The sequence below is a fragment of the Gossypium raimondii genome, chromosome 10, assembly GCF_025698545.1.
Source record: "Gossypium raimondii isolate GPD5lz chromosome 10, ASM2569854v1, whole genome shotgun sequence".
NCBI classification, from domain to species: Eukaryota; Viridiplantae; Streptophyta; class Magnoliopsida; order Malvales; family Malvaceae; genus Gossypium; species Gossypium raimondii.
In genome coordinates, this window is record NC_068574.1 from 58,808,770 (window position 1) to 58,827,013 (window position 18,244).

An 18,244-nucleotide genomic window follows, 5' to 3' on the forward strand; every position below is an offset into this window, starting at 1 on the left:
TGAAAGTGTTGGTCACGTGTGTAGTACTGTGTGAAGGCTACTACGTGAATCGATAAATAATGGTCACATGTGTAGTACTAAGTGAAGGCTACAATATGTACTGAGAAGCTTTGGTCACGTGTGTAGTACTGTGTGAAGGCTACTACGTGAATTCATAAATGGTGGTCACATGTGTAGTACTAAGTGAAGGCTACTATGTGTACCGAAAAGCTTTAGTCACGTATGTAGTACTATGTGAAGCCTATTACGTGAACCGTAAAAATTGATCACGTGTGTAATACTATGTGAAGGCTACTACGTGTATCGAATGATAATAGCAACATGGGTGGTACAATGTGAAAACCCCCAGATATTTGTTGTTATACCGACATGTTTAACGAGATATGAGAATGTGATTGAAATGTGATAAGTTACGAAAGAGTGACTGAAGTGATGAAGTCTTGCATTGTGTTATAAAATAAATGGTTATAGTGCTATGTGAATGAGAGATGTTGGAATAGAATAGATTTGGACAGTGACGGTGACGTTAGTTTGAAAAATCACCAAAAATTGTAGAAATTGATTTAGTAGTTGAATGAGATATAGAATTAAAGATTATTGAGTCTACTTCCATATAAAAGAAACAGAGCAAGCAAAAGAGTTGTATATTTTGTGATATTCGAATTTTAGTGAGATAGGGTCGAAATGATTTCAGAATCCCCTATTTTGACTTTGGAAAATCACTAAAAATTGTAAAATAATAATTATGAGTTATAATTTATATGCTTAGAATACTTGATCAGTCTATTTTCAAATGAAATAAACGAAATTATCATCCAAATTCTGTACAGTGAGATAATTCATTTTTAGTGAAAAGAGGTCAGATATGTCAAGCAATGAAATAGGGGAACCTTTAGAGAATAAAATGTACTAATTGACCAAACCAAAAATTCTTAAAATTTTATGATAAGAATATATGTGAGTCTAGTTTTGGGGAAAATTAACGGAACTCAATTTTGAGCTCCGTAGCTCCGGATAAAAATAATTTAGTGACTGTAACTCGACTAGACAGTTTTGAATTTAAATATAAGTAAATAGTGAAATTATATATAATGTCAATTAAGTGTGTTATATGTATCAAGGATGTGGAATGGAGAGGAGGAAGAGGACATTAAATTATATGAATGAATTGTGTATAATTGGTTGTAAATATGAATGCTTGATGAAATGGAATGGAATGGAATGGTATGAAATGGAATGGTATGGAATGGTATGGAATGGAATATATATATATGAATGACTTGTGTGTGAATGGGTCATATGCTCGATTATAATTGATAAACGTTGAGTTAAATGGTAAATGCGTATTAGTACTGAACTAAATGATATTGGATTCTATGTGAATTAAATGGAAACTTCCATTGCTAGTGATATGATTTGAATTAAAACAACTATTGTGGTACTGAGAAGTATAATGGATTGAGAAATTGATTTGAATTGTGAACAGAGAAATTGCGAATTGAATGAAATGGAAATGAAACATTGAATTACATGAGTAAGTATTGAGTCTCGTAGGCTCTATTTATTATGAATATAATATTTCAAGGATATGTTGTAAAGAATTATAAAAGCACGTTAGTAATTTAAAAAGTTTTAATTCAGATAAAATCTTGTAACTCAGTTTAAATATATATACAAGTGTATGTGTTCTAGTAATGCCTCGTACCCTATTCTAGCGTCGAATACAAGTTTGGGGTGTAACAATGCATAAGTACTTGGTTTGTGCAAATTATACCTTTAACTTGTGTTTATGTATTTGGATAACCTATGTAGGTATGCATGTTTTACTTAGGTAGAATTTGTTGATCAAGAATGAATTATAATGACTATTAACACTAGATATTAAGTATAATGGTAAGGGGAATAACCCAGAGCACAACATAAACAGATCACAATCTAAACTTCATGCTTCATGGACAATTTTCAAAGCTAACTCAATAAATGTAAATTGGATAATTTTTTCTTCTTTTTTTTTTAAATCCAGAGCATAATATAAATAGATCATTCAAGAAAAATACAGAAACCATTTCCAATTGAAAACTTCAACGACAGATTTACATGCAATTGCAAAGCCAGATAAAAGGAAATATGGAAATATATATTACCACTAAAGCCAGATTTACATGCAACAACACAAGGAACTCTCTACTTCAGCAAGATGGAGAAAGAAAATGCAAGAAACAGCGAAACATGCTGTCAAAACTGATAAAATAAAGAAAAGAAATGGGGTTTTATGTCTGTTTGTGAAAATTATTGATCCGTTTAAATGTTCAGATCAAAGAAAATACAAAAAAAATCATTTTTCCATTGAATTTAGATCAAAGACGAAGAGAAAAATCAAAGAAAATACAAAAAAAATAGATAGAGCATATAACCTGAAAATAGCTGCCGATAAAGTGAAGAAGCACTTGCCGAAACAGTTGGGCCAGAGATCTGAGACGGTGGAGTCAGCGAAAGATGCCAAGATGAAAGTGAAACGGGAGCGGGTGGAGGTGACTTTGCTCGCAGCTTTTGTTTGATGTTGGGAGGGAGCGGGTAGAGGTAGCTTTTGGGTTGGGAGGTTAAAACAGGGCATAGAAATCGAGAGCTGTAAAACGGAAGCTAAACTGAGCTTTTGGAAGAGAATAGAAAGCAGCCAATTTTGGGAATAGAGGCGTAAATAATAAGCCCGTAATAGGACATTACTCCTAACCAAACAGCTGAATAGGTGGGCCCAGAGAATAGGGCAACCAAACGAGCTGTGAGTGTTTCTTCTGCCTTTTTTTTTTTTTTTTTTGGCTTTCTTGGTTCTCAATTTCTCAATTCTATCCACGGTAGTATGGGGAAACCAAAGCACTACCGACCTCCGGCAAGTTCTTTTGAACTTTATTGCTTTCAAATTGGCGATTTAAATTTTCAAATTTGACTTATTGTAAGGATTTTTTTCTCACAATTTATGTTGAAATTTTACAGGGAAAGAAAAAGGAAGGAAATGCTGCGAGATATGTGACGAGGTCACAAGCTATTAAAATCCTTCAGGTTCATCTCTTCTTTCTCACTTTTATTAATTTTTATTATTATTTAAGCTTCCTTTATTTGCCTTCTTTCTCACTTTTATTAATTTTTCCCTGTTGATTAGTAGTCCGTCATCATGTAAAGTCCTCCTCACCCATCTTTCATTCACAGTTTTGTCTTTTATTCAAGACTGAACTAATTCAAGTATTTTCTTCCCGCAAGCATTGACACACTCTCTGTCATCTGCTTCACTTCCTTTACCTTTCTCTATGGGTTTATCGAGTTTGTATCACGTGCTGCAGCCGAGAGGGTTTTGCAGTTGTATAATGGGGTGCCAATGCCAAATTCTGAGCAGAATTTTAGGTTGAATTGGGCGGCTCTTGGATATGGAGAAAAGAGGCAAGAAGAGGGTCCCGATTACACAATCTTTGTTGGGGATTTAGCTGCAGATGTTTCTGATTACATGTTACAAGAGACTTTTAAAGCTGTTTACCCATCTGTTAAGAGTGCCAAAGTGGTTACTGATAGGACTAGCTGCTAATAAGAAGCCTGTCACTGATCAGCAGTATCAGAAAGGTAGACTCTTGTGGTTTATTTCAAGTTATACTTTATCTTGATTGCCTTATGAAGTTTGTTTGGTTGTGTATAGTTTTTTTTTGCAATGATTTATGCGTGAGTGCTTTGACTTGACAAGTTGACTGCTAGTTGGTTATTGTGTTTTTGTTCATTGGTTTTAATTTTCTGAGGTGGATCTGTTGAAGTCTTCTTAAAATTCAAGTTCTTTCAGTTATGCACATGAAGATATGGCAGAATTTATACAAAGTCGTTTCCTTCCAGTTTTCCTAGGTAAACTTGGACGCTTTTAATTATATTAAAAGTTAAAACATGCAAAAACTTATATAAAACTCATGTTTTCTTAAAGCAGGACATCAAGAGGCTCTCATTTTAGGGGGCTTGGAACTGATATCAGCTGAAATGATTCCACTTTAATCCGTGGCCTCCTTTTAGGTCAGTTACTTTGTTATGTCAAAAGCTTTCTTTTCTCGTGGCAATATTTTCTGGTAAGTAAATTTGCGTGAGAGAAACTGCACCGCAAAATAGAGTATATATGTCCACATTTTGTTCATGGTTCACAACTAGCTTAGTATTTCAGTTTGTGGGACAATCTTTGTTACTCCCGTAGAAAAGTTTGGGTGTTTAATGATTTTACAGATGCTATGTATAATGAAGATTTTATAGCCTTCTTGACGGGGTGCACATGTTTATACCTTCACTTTCACTGTTCTAATCTTGGAGACAGAATGCATTTTTCTCGTTTTTTCTCTCTTGATTTTTGCTTTTATTAGCTGCTGAAGTGAGCCATCTTTTGGAATCTGTGGTTGTCTTAGGTACTGGTCCTTTTGAAATTTAGTACAGTGCTTTATTTTGTTACAGCTGAGGTTGTGGCAGGATCAACACTGTCCTGCTTTAAGAAATAGCCAGCTCCCCACTGTCCCCACTCTTCTAAGTGAAAGCTTCCACTCTTTTATTCTTTGTTCTTTTAAAAAAAAATAAAAATAAATGTATATGCTATTCAATCGATGTAGTCTACAACTTGAAAATTATTTTGGCTTGATCAGGTAATTTCCTTGAAATGTAGTCTACAACTTGAACCTATAGAGTTGTAAACTGCCAGGCCGATCTTTTTCTTTATTTAAAAAAAAAAAAATCTTATCTTACTGTAGAAAGTGAATGCGAAAGTATCGCATTTAAGCATTATTGTCCACTCTGTATACCATTGATTACTTTAACTAATGAGATTCTCCTGTTGCTTAATGCTATCTTCTGAACCTAATGTTGCTATACTCTATAGATGTCATTTTGTGACCTTACATAGTGGCCACTTTTCTTGCAACATGATTACTCGTATACCACTCCAATCATGTATAATGTCATTTTATTTTCATTTTCATTTTCGATTATCTTTGCAAATATTTTTTTGTGCTAATTGAAAATTTGTTAGACTTCCATCCTCTTATTTTATAAAAATTGAAAATTTAGTCTAGTTTTTGGTGAATATATAAACTTGAATTGTTAATTTGTGCTAATTTGTTGCATTTAAAATGTTATAAAATGTTAATTTGTGCTAATTTGTTGAATATCTGACGTCATATGATTACCTAATCAAGAATTTCATGCCATAAATCAAGAATATTTCAATTAAACATTGAATCTATATCATCGATAAAACCTTAAAAGCTAGAATCCACAATTAATCAAAATAAAAAATTTCCATGATCGGATTCAGATGCCATTGAAGACAATTATAAAAATTCTAATATATAACATAATAAATCAGGATATATCATGTAAGATTATCCAAAAAAAAACAAATGTAGAAGTTTATCTGAATCGGTTGATATGTTGAAATCCTCCAAATTAACACACAAGTATTTTAAAGAATGTGACTTTTTTAAAAAATGAGATATAAAATTGTTACATATGTATAATTTAAAAACTATAACCCTAATATATAACTTGACACATTAACCTTAATTTATAATTATCCCATCATCAATTTAATTACTAGGTCACTTTATTTAATATCTAAAATCCAATAAACATAATTTAATATAATTTAACATTTTATAATAATAAATAATTATTGTTATTAGATACACGTTACTTCCTTTTTCCCATTCTTGGAAAATGTTAAGCATATTCAATGCATCACATAATTAATCATTAACACACGCATGCTAATAATTTGTCATTAAACCAAGCAGGATTCATGATTAAAACCAATCTTTTGTACGGTTTGAAAACTTGTCCATGGCTAAGTATAGCTTTAAGTTTCATATCAGATGGCTGGCTTCAACTTGGTCGATGGAGACAAAGGAATTACACAGGCGAGTGAGTGACAACTTCTAGATTTCGTGCTCCTAACCATCATAACAATAGATTTCAATGGATTTGAATATATATATTATTGTATCTCTTTCTTAAAAAAAAAAAGTTTATTACGACATCGAATTCTTTTATTTGGTTAAAATAAAAATCCTTTCAATTGGAAAAAATGAAAGAGAAAAAAAAAAGAAAAAGAAAAAAATAAAATATATTTGTGCATTTCTAACATTTTAGAAAATTATTATTTGCACATATTAATAACATATTTATTTATATTAAGTGTTAATGTGTCACATCACATATATCTTATGTTGACGTGATAATATTTAAATAAATTTAAAATACTTTAAAATAAATTAAGTTTATTTTATAATTATTTAAATAAGCGCATCAAAGGTTCATTCTGGGCGTGATTTTTAAATAATATAAATATAAAAATATAGAAAAAATTAAATTTTAAATTTTTTTAAAGATATTTGCGAGGCATTTTGCCACATCAACATGATGTCCACATGGCACACCATGTCTCGTTGTTTGGTTGCTCTGTCAACCATGTCATCACTAAACAACAAAAATAGATGGAATTTTTCAACAAAATACAGATTTTATTATTATTACTATTTTGATATAATAATAGGAGTTCTCTTTCATTTTGTGGTTTGAATTTACTCTTATTTGGGTCGGGATAATATTCAAGTAAAATTCTCCCTACAATATCGATTCTAAAATTCGAGTTTAATCCAAATAGTTGAAGAAGAAATTTATTTCCAGTTCTTTCCATCATTTTTCTGTTAATTTGTGGAACATGTAATAGCATGGAGGCCGAACAATCCTTGCTAAACTTATTTTTTTTAATAATCAGTTATCGTTTTTAAGCTAAATACGTAATACGAAGCTTAAATTTCTACAATACATTACATCTTTCATGATTCATACTATAGACGCAAAATGATTGAAACTTATTCTCCCTCGCTACTCCTTCTCCTGTCCATGAACACATATCTTGATTACGGCTCTCAGTTTCTTATATAAGGAAGGGGGGGAGCATCCATCTCAACTTTCAAACAGATTCATTGAGTAGATTACAATGGCAATAGTAGTGTTTCTGGTCTTTCTTCTACCACTCTCCTTGTTCCTGTTCATTCTCCTAAAACATGGCAATTCTAATCGTCTTCCCCCTAGCCCTCCTTCTCTTCCTTTGATTGGTCACTTACATATGCAGCTGTTTGATAACTCAGCCCCTCAAATTTTTCTTTGGAAACTCTCTCAAAAGTATGGTTCTCTCGTGTACTTGCGATTTGGGTTGAAACCAATCCTTGTAGTTTCTTCAGCGAAAATGGCTAAAGAGGTTATGAAAACCCATGACCTTGACTTTTGCAGTAGACCTTATCGACGTTGTAGTCATAAATTATCTTATAATGCCTCGGATGTGGCTTTTTCACCATATAATGACTACTGGAGGGAGATGAGGAAAATTTGTGTTGTACATCTCTTTAGCGGAGTGCAACAGTATCGTCCCATCAGAGAAGATGAAGTTGATCGCTTGATTGAAAAAATATCCAAATTACCTGTTGATGCTAAACCTGTCAACTTGAGTGAAGCAATAATGTGCCTTTCCAGTACAATAATTTGTAGAATAGCCTTCGGCAAGAGGTATGACGAAGAAGGAGCCGAAAGAAGCAGATTCCATGAGCTGCTTAATGAAAGTCAAGCCATATTATCAAGCTTCAGTTTTTCTGACTACTTTCCTTACATGGGCTGGCTCGATAGATTCACTGGATTGCTTAGTCGTCTTGAAAAAACTTTCAAAGAACTTGATACTTTTTATCAACAACTCATTGATGAACATCTGGATCCTATTAGGCTAAAACCCCAACAAGAGGACATACTCGACGTGTTACTACAAACATGGAAGGATCACGACTTTTCATTTGATCTGACTATCGATCAGATAAAAGCTATTCTTATGGTCATTTCACCTTTACTCAACACTTTTATCTTTAATTAACTTTTGTGCTTCACACTTAGTACATATATATAACCCATTGATTTTCTTGCAGAACTTGTTTATAGCTGGAACAGACACATCCGCAGCCACTATAATATGGGTGATGAGCTTCTTAATGAAAAATCCAAAATGTTTGAAGAAAACTCAAGCAGAAGTAAGGAATTTGATTGGAAAAAAAGGTTTTGTAAATGAAGATGATACTCGAGATTTGACTTACTTAAAAGCTGTGATAAAAGAAACATTTAGATTGCAACCAATTGCTCCATTGTTAGTGCCACTAGAAACACTCCGAAAGTGCAAAATAGGTGGGTACGATATACCTGCCAAAACCTTGGTTTATGTGAACGCGTGGGCAATAGGAAAAGACCCTGAAACCTGGGAAAATCCAGAAGAGTTTTATCCTGAAAGGTTCATTTGTAGTCCCATTGACTACAAAGGGCAACACTTTGAGCTCATACCATTTGGTGCTGGTAGAAGGGTTTGTCCTGGAATGCATATGGGAGTTGCAGTAGTGGAACTTGCCCTTGCTAATCTTCTTTACAAGTTCGATTGGGAAATGCCGATTGCGATGACGAAAGAAGACATAGACTTTGATGCACTACCTGGCATCACTACACACAAAAAAAATGCTCTTATCCTTGTGGCTAGGAAGATTTATGATTAAACAATCCCTGCCTTTGTGATAGATACTTGTTTACTGCTTGCTTATGAATAAGGTCTTCAGTAACACTGTGGCTTTGATATGCAATATGAAAATCACTTGAAAGAATAAGTTATGAATAAAACTCTCAATTATATATATATATTTATTCTCTTTTGCAAGGGACAACAGGTGCCAATAATCAGTTAGAGGTGTGGCCTCAATCAACACAAAGGGTTGTTTAGGTGTCTATTCCAATATAATTTCTTTGATTGACTTTGGTGTTAGGGGTGGAGTGAAACTATCTAAAAAAAACCCACTAAAACACTTAAAAATAATAAAAATTAGACTAATAATTTCATTGTATTAAAAAGAATTTCATAAAGTCATATTTTAAAAAATTTCTCAATTTACGGATTTTTTTATTAAAATTACACGAACTTTGATCTAATATTAATGTAAGATATACAATTTAATTTTATATAATTACATTCATAAAATTTTAATTTGATTCTAAATTATTAATACAATTATTATTATTTAAAATTCATCTTTAGTGCCTCCAATAAAATTTACTTAAAATCATACCGTTGATGCAAATTCATCAATTGAAGGCATAAAGGGCAACATAGAACACTCATGACTACCCGCATGTATTTACTATATACACCTAATATACAAAAAATCAACCACTCATTTATCAGTTCATTTCATCAAAGCCAAGTTAACATTTAGTATATAAGAGCTGAATTTGCAATATTACCTTTTCTCTTAAATCACTTTTTCGGTGAAAATAGAGAGTATCATCAAAATTTTAATAACTCTATAAAATTGTTCGAGACAAATAGAATATTAGAATTTAGAATTTAAAAGGACCTAACGGTATTATAACCTAAGCTAAATCCTTGTCTTGAAGAACGTATAATTAAAATATAAGGTTAAATGATTTTTGGTCTGAACTTAGTAACTATTCTCTATTAAAATTTGAGGTTTTTTTTTTGTTTAAGTTAAGTCTTGAATTTATAAATTGTTTCTATATTGGGATCTGAATGTTAAGTTAATCTCTAAATTTGGTAATTGTTTTCACATTGAGGTCTGAATTTTCGTTCAAGTTAATCATTGATATTTTCTTGAAATCCTAAAGTTTAAGCTCTAATATGAGAACAATTGATACGTTTAGAGACAAACTTGAAAAGAAAAATATTTAAGCCCTAAAGTGGAAACAATGATCTAATTCATGAAAATAATTATCAAGTTTAGAAGCTAATTGAATAAAAGAAACTTAATGTAAAAATTGTTGTTAGGTTTTCGCGATATAATCGTAAAATATATCATAAAAAATAATAAAACGTGTGTTAAAATCTATGTTTGAGAAAACCAATAAAACTTGCAGATAACTTATATGGTCACGTGATAAAAATAATAAAGAAACAAAGATATGCGTATAGTATAAACCTTGTATGGGATATGCTGTATCCAATTAAGATTCCCAATCTTAACATATGAAATTCTAAATCCTAAGTCAAAATCTGCTACGATGCTTATTGTTTGCAAATTATTGTGTCCGATTGTCATCTTCAATTGGTTGGAGATTGAAATATATAACCAGGCAGGTTGTAATATTATAATTTTTCACATTTGGTATATGTGATGTTGAGATTATTTTGCCACATTAGAGCTTACCCAAAATTTGAAAGATTGGACGTTCATTTTGCAGATAGTTGCATAGATGATAACGTTATAGTATTAGCTAGTAAACGACGTAAGTGGAAGATTACCAAATTCATTTGTTAAAGCCATGCACGCGTCCTTTTCTCTTTCCCACGTTGGATCTTGGAGAATATTCAAAAAATTCATATCTAAAATTTAATTTGGATATTGGAAATATAGCACATATATAATTAACTATTAATTATTAACTAAAAGTTTTAATTATTATTATTATTTTTAATATAATCGCAGAGTTCTTCATTCATTAATCTTATTTAGACTAAAATGAGATTTAAATTCAATTAATTCTAACCATTTTATAAATCAATTATTTTTTAAATCTTTTAAATTTAATACCTTAATCAATTTCTAATCTAACCAGTTTGATTGATTAGACAAATTCAATTATAAAAACTTTAACACAAACAAAATGAGTTAGAAGAATGTCGTAGTCATAACAATTACATATATATTTTCAAATAAACAATATATAAATTCTTAAATTTGTATTATAAATAATTGCATCTCTTTCTTAAGAAAAAAAATTATAACCGGGTGGAAATTTTTATTTTGGATAAAATGAAAATCCTTTTAATTGACGTATATGAAAGAGAGGAAATTAGAGCGAAAAAGAAGAAAAGGAAATATTTATGTCATATTTTTATTATTTTTATATCATTGTTGTTTTAATATATTAATTTTCTTTATATATATTAGCATCACATCACATATATTAGACATAAATATTATACATATTATTAATCGGGTGAAATACTTAAAAATGTTGATTTTTTTTTTAAAAATTATCAGAGTAGGCCGATTTTGGAAAAATTATGATATTAGGTCGAAATAAGGAAAGCACTTTTAGCTGGAAGCGTTTTTAGCAAATTTACAGGAAAACACTTTGTAACAACCTAGGCAAATCCCACATCAGCAAAGCACGAGAGAGACCTGGACTATATAAAGGGGTAGCAACACTTAAGAGGTAAAAGACATTTTGGGGGTGTATGAGCGCTCCCAAGAACAAAGCCGTGAGGGCCATGTGCGCCTAAAGCAGACAATATTTTACTGGGCTAAGTGTTAGCTATGATATTTACAAATGTAACACCCCTCACCAGGTTCGATCGTCAGACTTGTGTTATAGGATAGGATGCTACAACAACTATAGGAACTTATACACATGCATTTACAGTTTTAATTATGAGCAACAACTACCACTAACAACATCTAAAGATTAAATCATGAATAATCAACATATGATGAACATCAGAAATAGAATTATTCAAGAAAAAGGGACCAATCTAATTTTTTTTGAAATACAACGTAAGTATCAATATTGTTTTAGCTCTCTACCTATTTTGGTTAAAACATTTTATTGATACCTTGGTAGGGGTATCAATATTTTTATCACAAATACCGATACTCGTGATTGGGTATCGATACCAAATTGGGTTATTGTCGATTTTTGAAAATGTTCCATTCTTATGGTATTGATATTTTGGTCATAAGTATCGATACTTTTACTTAGAATGCTAAAAATTTCAAAAGTTATAATTCAATACAAAGGTCAAGAACGCAAAAGCAGTGCGGCCAGAGGTAATTATTAAGTCTTTTTTCCTTTATTTTAAACCTCTTGACTTCTAAATTACTTGAATTCAGGGTTAGTGTCAGACATGGATCTATGTTGAATACGAGTATGCTCAATTTTCTTTTTAAGTTTTTTTAATATATGTAGAGAATAATACCTTTGTATCCCATGTCTAAATATGTGTTGGATATAGGTATTTTACATGGTTCAGGTTTGGGTTTGAATTTATTCGAGTTCTGAGTTGTTTAGAGTTCGGTTCATTTTGATTTTCGGACATTTGACATCAATCAGATTTTTCAGGTTGGGTCATCTTAGGTTCGAGTTACTCCGATGAATTGGCTTAGCTTTTAGCTTCAGATAAAAAATACTAACAGGTCTTTATCAAGCCATACCAATGAAAGCGAGAAACAGTCTTGGCAATAATCAGAAGAAGCATACCATACATTTTTGTTGTCCTTCTATCATCAGTTCATAACATCATTGCATAGTTAAATGACTTGGACTCAGATGCGAATGCCATATATGAGCATGTCCTAATACATGTCGGCCATAAATACTTTAAGAAAAATTAAGAGCCGGGCGGATTAACTCTTACAAAAATTACCTAAAGGGTCAAATTTTGTGCAGGTGATGGATCTAGTCCATCATGGAATGAAAAATTCACATTCAAGGTGGAGTATCCAGGGTCAGGTGGTGACTACAAGCTAGTTCTTAAAATCATGGACAAAGACACTTTCTCTTCTGATGACTTTGTAGGCCAAGCCACGTAAGTATAATAACATTAATCGTCACTGTTTTATAGCTAAATTACTCCGACTGGTATCCGTCGTCCGAAATTTTTCATATACGAGTACTATAAGAAAATAAGAAGTCTGGAAAAACAAGCTTGTCATAGCATTCTCTTTTAAGAAGTACCAAGGTCGAATCTCAGCATATGCAACCCTTTTCTCTATCTAGAAGTTCGATCTCCTTTATACTGAAGCTCGAAAAAGAAATTGTAAAACATTTTTTATTTTCATGTTTGCAGCATATTTGTGAAGGATTTGTTGGCAATTGGAGCAGATGAAGGAAGTGCTGAACTACATCCTACTAAACATAGTGTAGTTAACGCTGAACAACGTTATTGTGGAGAAATTGTAGTTGGTCTTACTTTCACCAAAAAGGTATTTAACTTTTTTTTCATGGAAATTGAAAATACTTTCCATCAGGGCCACAAATTTTTTATCAGGGGTCGACATTGAATTACAAATTTTTAAGGATCAAAGTATATTTTTACCATTTTATTAATTGATAGATTCACAAATTTAGAGGACCAAAAGATGAATTTTCTCAAACCAAGGTGGGTCAAGGCCCTATCTATCCCCTTGGTATTACCCCTTGCTTTTTAGAAAGATTATCTTATTTCGTATTCGATTTTTATAGAGTTGTCTATGAATCAGGTAATCCGTCTAGCTTGATGAATAAGATTTTTTTTTATATTAGTCGATTGAGGAATCTATTCTAAATTAAAAAAACGAACCGTGTAATTTTTTAGATGCACAAAAAAAAATTGTCTTTTTACCACCTATTGTTTTAAACATGTATAAAATATGAATATTTTATTAACTAATGGCATTTATCTATTATTGATTTTATTTTGCTGGATTTGTACTACAGGAGGAAAATGATGAAGAAGAGTATGGAGGTTGGAGGAAAGCGATTATTAAGTGGTTAATTTTGAAAACTATTATATGTGTTTTATCACTTTTACTTAAAGCTCTGGATTTTTATTTATTTATTTTTAAAGCTTATGGAATGTTTATCTTGTTACATTTTATTTTGCATTTTGTTTTAAATAATCTCATTAAAAGTTTTAGTCGAATTATCTATAATTTCTCTTATTTAGTGCATTCGAACTCATGTCTTCCTACATTGACAACAATGTCCATACCAATCGAGCTAATATTTAATCGGTCATTTTATTGTGAATTTTACTTCCCTTGTGCATGGTTTTATTATATTATTGATTAAAATTATTTGAACTTTGGAGATGATATTATTGGGAGAATTTTAAACCTCGAATATGAATAGTAAAATGAACATGAGAATATTAAATAAAATTATTTAATATCTAACATTCTATTATCAATTAGGCCTGTAAGTTCAAATTAAAATTTTAATTTGATGAATAAATTCATCTCAATTTGATTTGAATTTAAAACAACCAAAATTTGAAACTAATCAAACTTGAAATGATTTAAGCTGACGATAAATTGAATTGAAAATTTGAGAGCCAAAATTATAATAACTCGAACTCAAAACAATTCAAATTTAAAAGACTCAAATATGAAATTGAATAAACACAATTTAAATATTTTTAGTTTAAAAAACTTTTTACCTTTTATTTTGATTTGATTTTTGTATTTTTTTCCCCTTATTTTCTACACTTTTCAGAATTCAAAGGATTTAGAAGTTGGGTTAAATAATAATAACTCAAAATTTTTGGGTCTAATAAAAAACAATGGCTAATCAAACTTAACAGTAAACCTAAGCAGAACATAAAGTGAAGTAAAAATGTAAAGCCCACGTTTTTTTGGTGCTTCACCAAAGACTTAAACTGCTACTTGGCCTTAGTCAAGGTTCTAGTCGGAAAGCAACCAATATCCCACATAGCTAAAGAATTAGGAAAATTTATTGTTTATAAAGGCAAAGGAAGAAACTTATTATTGTCCCTTCGGGGACATCCGATAAAATTGGAACGATACAGAGAAGATTAGCATGGCCCCTGCGCAAGGATGACACGCACAAATCGAGAAATGGTCCAAATTTTTTTCTTGATTTTTTTGCCAAATTTTACAGCTTTCTTTCCATCTCTTTCGCCTTTGTTCACTTGATAATTTGGAATTGGGGGGTCTTTTCCCTTGTATGCTCAGTTTGATCATTGATGTATTTCATGGGTTTATTTTTCTGCACTTAATATTAAAAATTTAGTTTTTCATTTCTGGCTTTATCTTTCTTTTTGCAATTTTTCTCGGTTTTTATGTTCCTCTTTTTGGGTTTGATTTGCTTTAAATCTCAATACCATCTTTCCTTTTTGCGAATTTTTCTGGGTTTGACGTTCATCTTCTTGGGTTTTATGCACTGAGGATTGCAATTTAAAGTTGTTTTCACTGGGTTTGGTCTGTCTTACTCTCTTGAGCAGTGAATACCTCAATAATCCTTTATTTAGATTTTGTATAGCTTTTTTTTTTTTTTTTTTAAAGTTTTAAGTAACCAAAGGACCCTTCAATTTCTAGAGTTTAAATGGATAGAAAAACATGTATTTTTATAATTAAATATTTATAGTATGCAACTTCATGTCCAAATATGTTGCCTTTGTATGGTAATTTCACTTATCATTGATCTCATTTCACTTGATAGTTTGATTCCATGGATTCTTTGTAAAGCTTTACAATTAGAACAATGTGATCGTCACAAGAATTTCTATACATGCATGGTGCTCAATGGAAGACTTTTAATGTTGCTGATGTGCAGGGTTTGAATGATATATTGATATTGGGGAACTCGATCGAAAAGCTTTCAAAGTCGCTTTCTCCTTGGAGTTCCCGGTCGAAGATCAGCACGAAACGTGCGCTAAATTATGTTCTTTATGGAAACAGAATGTGCATGATCGGAAATCACAGCCGTTTAAGATGACCCATACTTGAGGCAACTTGCAGCTATCTATATGTCCAATAATGCTTTTTATCTCATTAGGAAGAGTCTCCATCTTAGCTTCTTCCACTTCCAATAGATAGTTCAAGCTCAAGCTCAAGGGATAGTTAATGTAATCTAGCCAATTTACACACAGCAATAGCAGATAGGGTGGTTGGTTCACTAGTTTTCATTTTTCACTCTAGGTGTCAACTCTTCTTTGAAGGGCACTAATGAAACTAGAAATGAAATAGGACTCAGGTAGGTGTGGATTAAATTGGAGCATGTTGTACTAACCCTTAGCTTCGCCACCGATCAACATCCGAGGCAACTTGCAGTCTCCTTTAAGAGATGAGTAGACGACTAGTTCAATCAGCATTTGGAATCCTTTTCTCTTTCCGGGGGGCATGTTTGCGGCATATTTGTGAAGGATTTGTTTTCAATTGGAGCTGAACAATGTTATTGTGGAGAAATTGTAGGAATTGATGGACTATATCCTAGTAAACATAGTGTAGTTAAAGCTGAACAATGTTATTGTGGAGAAATTGTACTTGGTGCTACTTTTACCAAAAAGGTATTTAATTTTTTTTTTCATGGATATTGAAAATACTTTTCGTATCCGATTTTTCATAGACATGTTCATAAATCGAGTAATCCGTCTAGCTTGATAAGCTTAGTCTATTCAAGCTAAATAAGATTTTTTTGACCTTGAGCTGGTTTGACTTGAGTTGACTTGTTCTGAATTAAAATTTAATACTATATTATAAAACTGTTTTTAAATAGAAAGTAAAAATGAGTGGTTAATTATTTTTTTAAAAAAATTATTTATCTTTTATTAATTTGTTTAATTTCTCAATTTTGATCGAATTTAAATAATTGAAGCTTGAACTTGAAGTGATTTGAATTTAAAATAATTTGAACTTGAAAAATTTGAGGGTCAAATTGGAATGAGCCTAATGCAAAAAAATCCAAAATTGAAATGACTCGAATTAGAAATTAACCAAACTTTAATAAAGTACAGGGATTAATTCAGAATTTAACCCTACGTTTATAATTTTCTTTAACTTCGAACATAGCCACCTTTCTTCAAAATGCTGCAATAGAGTTGATCTTTAGCAGTTTCCTGCACACACAAAAAAAACCTTCAATTTTTTGGCCCTTTGCAAAGAAGAAGTTAAAACCATCCTCACCATGGTTTCTTTTTCATTTCGTTTGTTTCTCTTGAAACTCTGAAATCGAAGGCCAAAATATGTTTTCTAAACTTAAAAAGAGATGCCTTTTTTAGAACAAATGTGGGAAATCTTCGGGAAAATAGGAGATATTTTAAGCATGGAGAATGAGATTTCTTTGAATGAAGATAAAAATTTGTAGGGTAAAGTTCAATATTGCTTAAAATATATGCAGAAATGGAAGACGAGCGGTTGCGGAATGAGATCGAAGTTGTGGGTGATAGAGACGGTATTCTACAATCAGCTACACACAATGGGAGCTCAGTATTCAACAAAACGTATGGAGTAAGTGATTGCTAGAATTTGTAGTAGGCTTTGCAATGAAATACACTATTCGAAACCATTAGATGATGCTTAGTATTTTAATATTTATCCTCAGCCGATGATGGCTGAGGCCCTCGACATCATAAACCAGTGTAAAAATTTGGAGACGCGTCCAAATACAGACATATTATTATTGCTAATATACATCTAATAAATCTAAATGGATTCTCATTGCGTGTGATGATCAATATCGACATACGAATCCACTTCGAGATAGCTTGAGCAATTGATTCATACGACCGAATATTAAGTTCATTACCAGTTGTCTATGTTGGTTCCTTGCCTCGGTTCAAGCTTCTAGGTCGTCTCTCAAACAAAACACGACATCAGTGGCAATTCTTCTTCTTTCCATAAGCAATGCAAAGGACACTCTCCTCTAATGATTTAACCATTATTCAAATCTTAAATATTAAGAGGAATTTAGATTTGACCCTTAAACAGATTAATTCAAATAATAATAAGCTTCTATCTAAGAAAATTAGCTGATATTACTTAACTGTGCAATTTAAAGATAAGTTTATTATAAATTTATTTTTCATAAGTTGATGCAGAACTACAGAAATATAGATAACAACCAAGAAGTTAAACAAAAGAGTCCATCATTGTGCTCCCAATTCTCATATGGAAGATCAAACTTTTTCCTAAAATTTACAATTACTTAACTGCTGCTTCAGAAAATTTCTTCAACCCTGCAAATTAAAAGCATTACACCATGAATTAGAGATAAAAAACAATGATAAAAAAAAATATTAACAGAGATGATTAATAAAAGATGTTATTTTTTAGAAAAAAAATGTAATTTATTTTACCTGAATATTAATCAAGGATGAATGAAGATCACGCCCATTTTTTCCCATGCACACAGCACTTTAATTTTTGTGCGGTATTGACGCCCTACTAGGTCATAATAATACTGCACCCATCATCATCATCAACCATTTCTTATTAATATAAAATTTTCATTACATATTCATTTATTGCAAAACATACAAAAGGATGTATCTTCAACCACAACAATCTAGACAAAATCCACATAAGTCATATGCACAAGGTAAGGGACAAACCCAGACATCACACATGTAGATGGTGGGACTCAAACTCAAGCCTTAAGCTTCAAGGCCTAGGGCCACAACCTTTTACAACAATGCCAAGGC

At 31.6% G+C, this 18,244-nt stretch overlaps 2 protein-coding genes and 1 non-coding gene across 6 annotated transcripts in view; all 3 read left to right on the plus strand.

Moving 5' to 3' along the window:
- Positions 1-18,244, plus strand: part of LOC105775689 (factor of DNA methylation 1) — a 42,660-nt gene that overhangs the window by 8,352 nt on the left and 16,064 nt on the right. Inside the window, exon 1 of one of the 4 annotated variants that reach the window (XM_052622068.1) lies at positions 14,577-14,663. The exons of the other annotated variants lie outside the window; for them this stretch is intronic. The gene's annotated coding sequence lies outside the window, so the exon portion shown is untranslated. Of the gene's footprint in view, positions 1-14,576; positions 14,664-18,244 lie in introns of those variants that run through there. 4 annotated transcript variants of the gene reach the window in all.
- LOC105777187 (cytochrome P450 83B1) lies at positions 6,992-8,726 on the plus strand. The gene is made up of 2 exons (XM_012600297.2): positions 6,992-7,888; positions 7,980-8,726. The coding sequence occupies exons 1-2, from the start codon at positions 7,007-7,009 to the stop codon at positions 8,589-8,591; spliced, it is 1,494 nt and encodes a 497-aa protein (XP_012455751.1). The 5' UTR covers positions 6,992-7,006; the 3' UTR covers positions 8,592-8,726.
- Positions 14,573-14,675, plus strand: LOC128034407 (U6 spliceosomal RNA). Its single transcript, XR_008190531.1, has one exon. It is a non-coding gene; the product is annotated as a U6 spliceosomal RNA (small nuclear RNA).

Excerpts from the sequence above, each read along its gene's own strand:
- LOC105777187 (XM_012600297.2), top strand. The coding sequence starts at position 7,007 with ATGGCAATAGTAGTGTTTCTGGTCTTTCTTCTACCACTCTCCTTGTTC. Across the intron at positions 7,889-7,979 it reads AGATAAAAGCTATTCTTATG|AACTTGTTTATAGCTGGAAC; the intron begins GTCATTTCACCT and ends ATTTTCTTGCAG.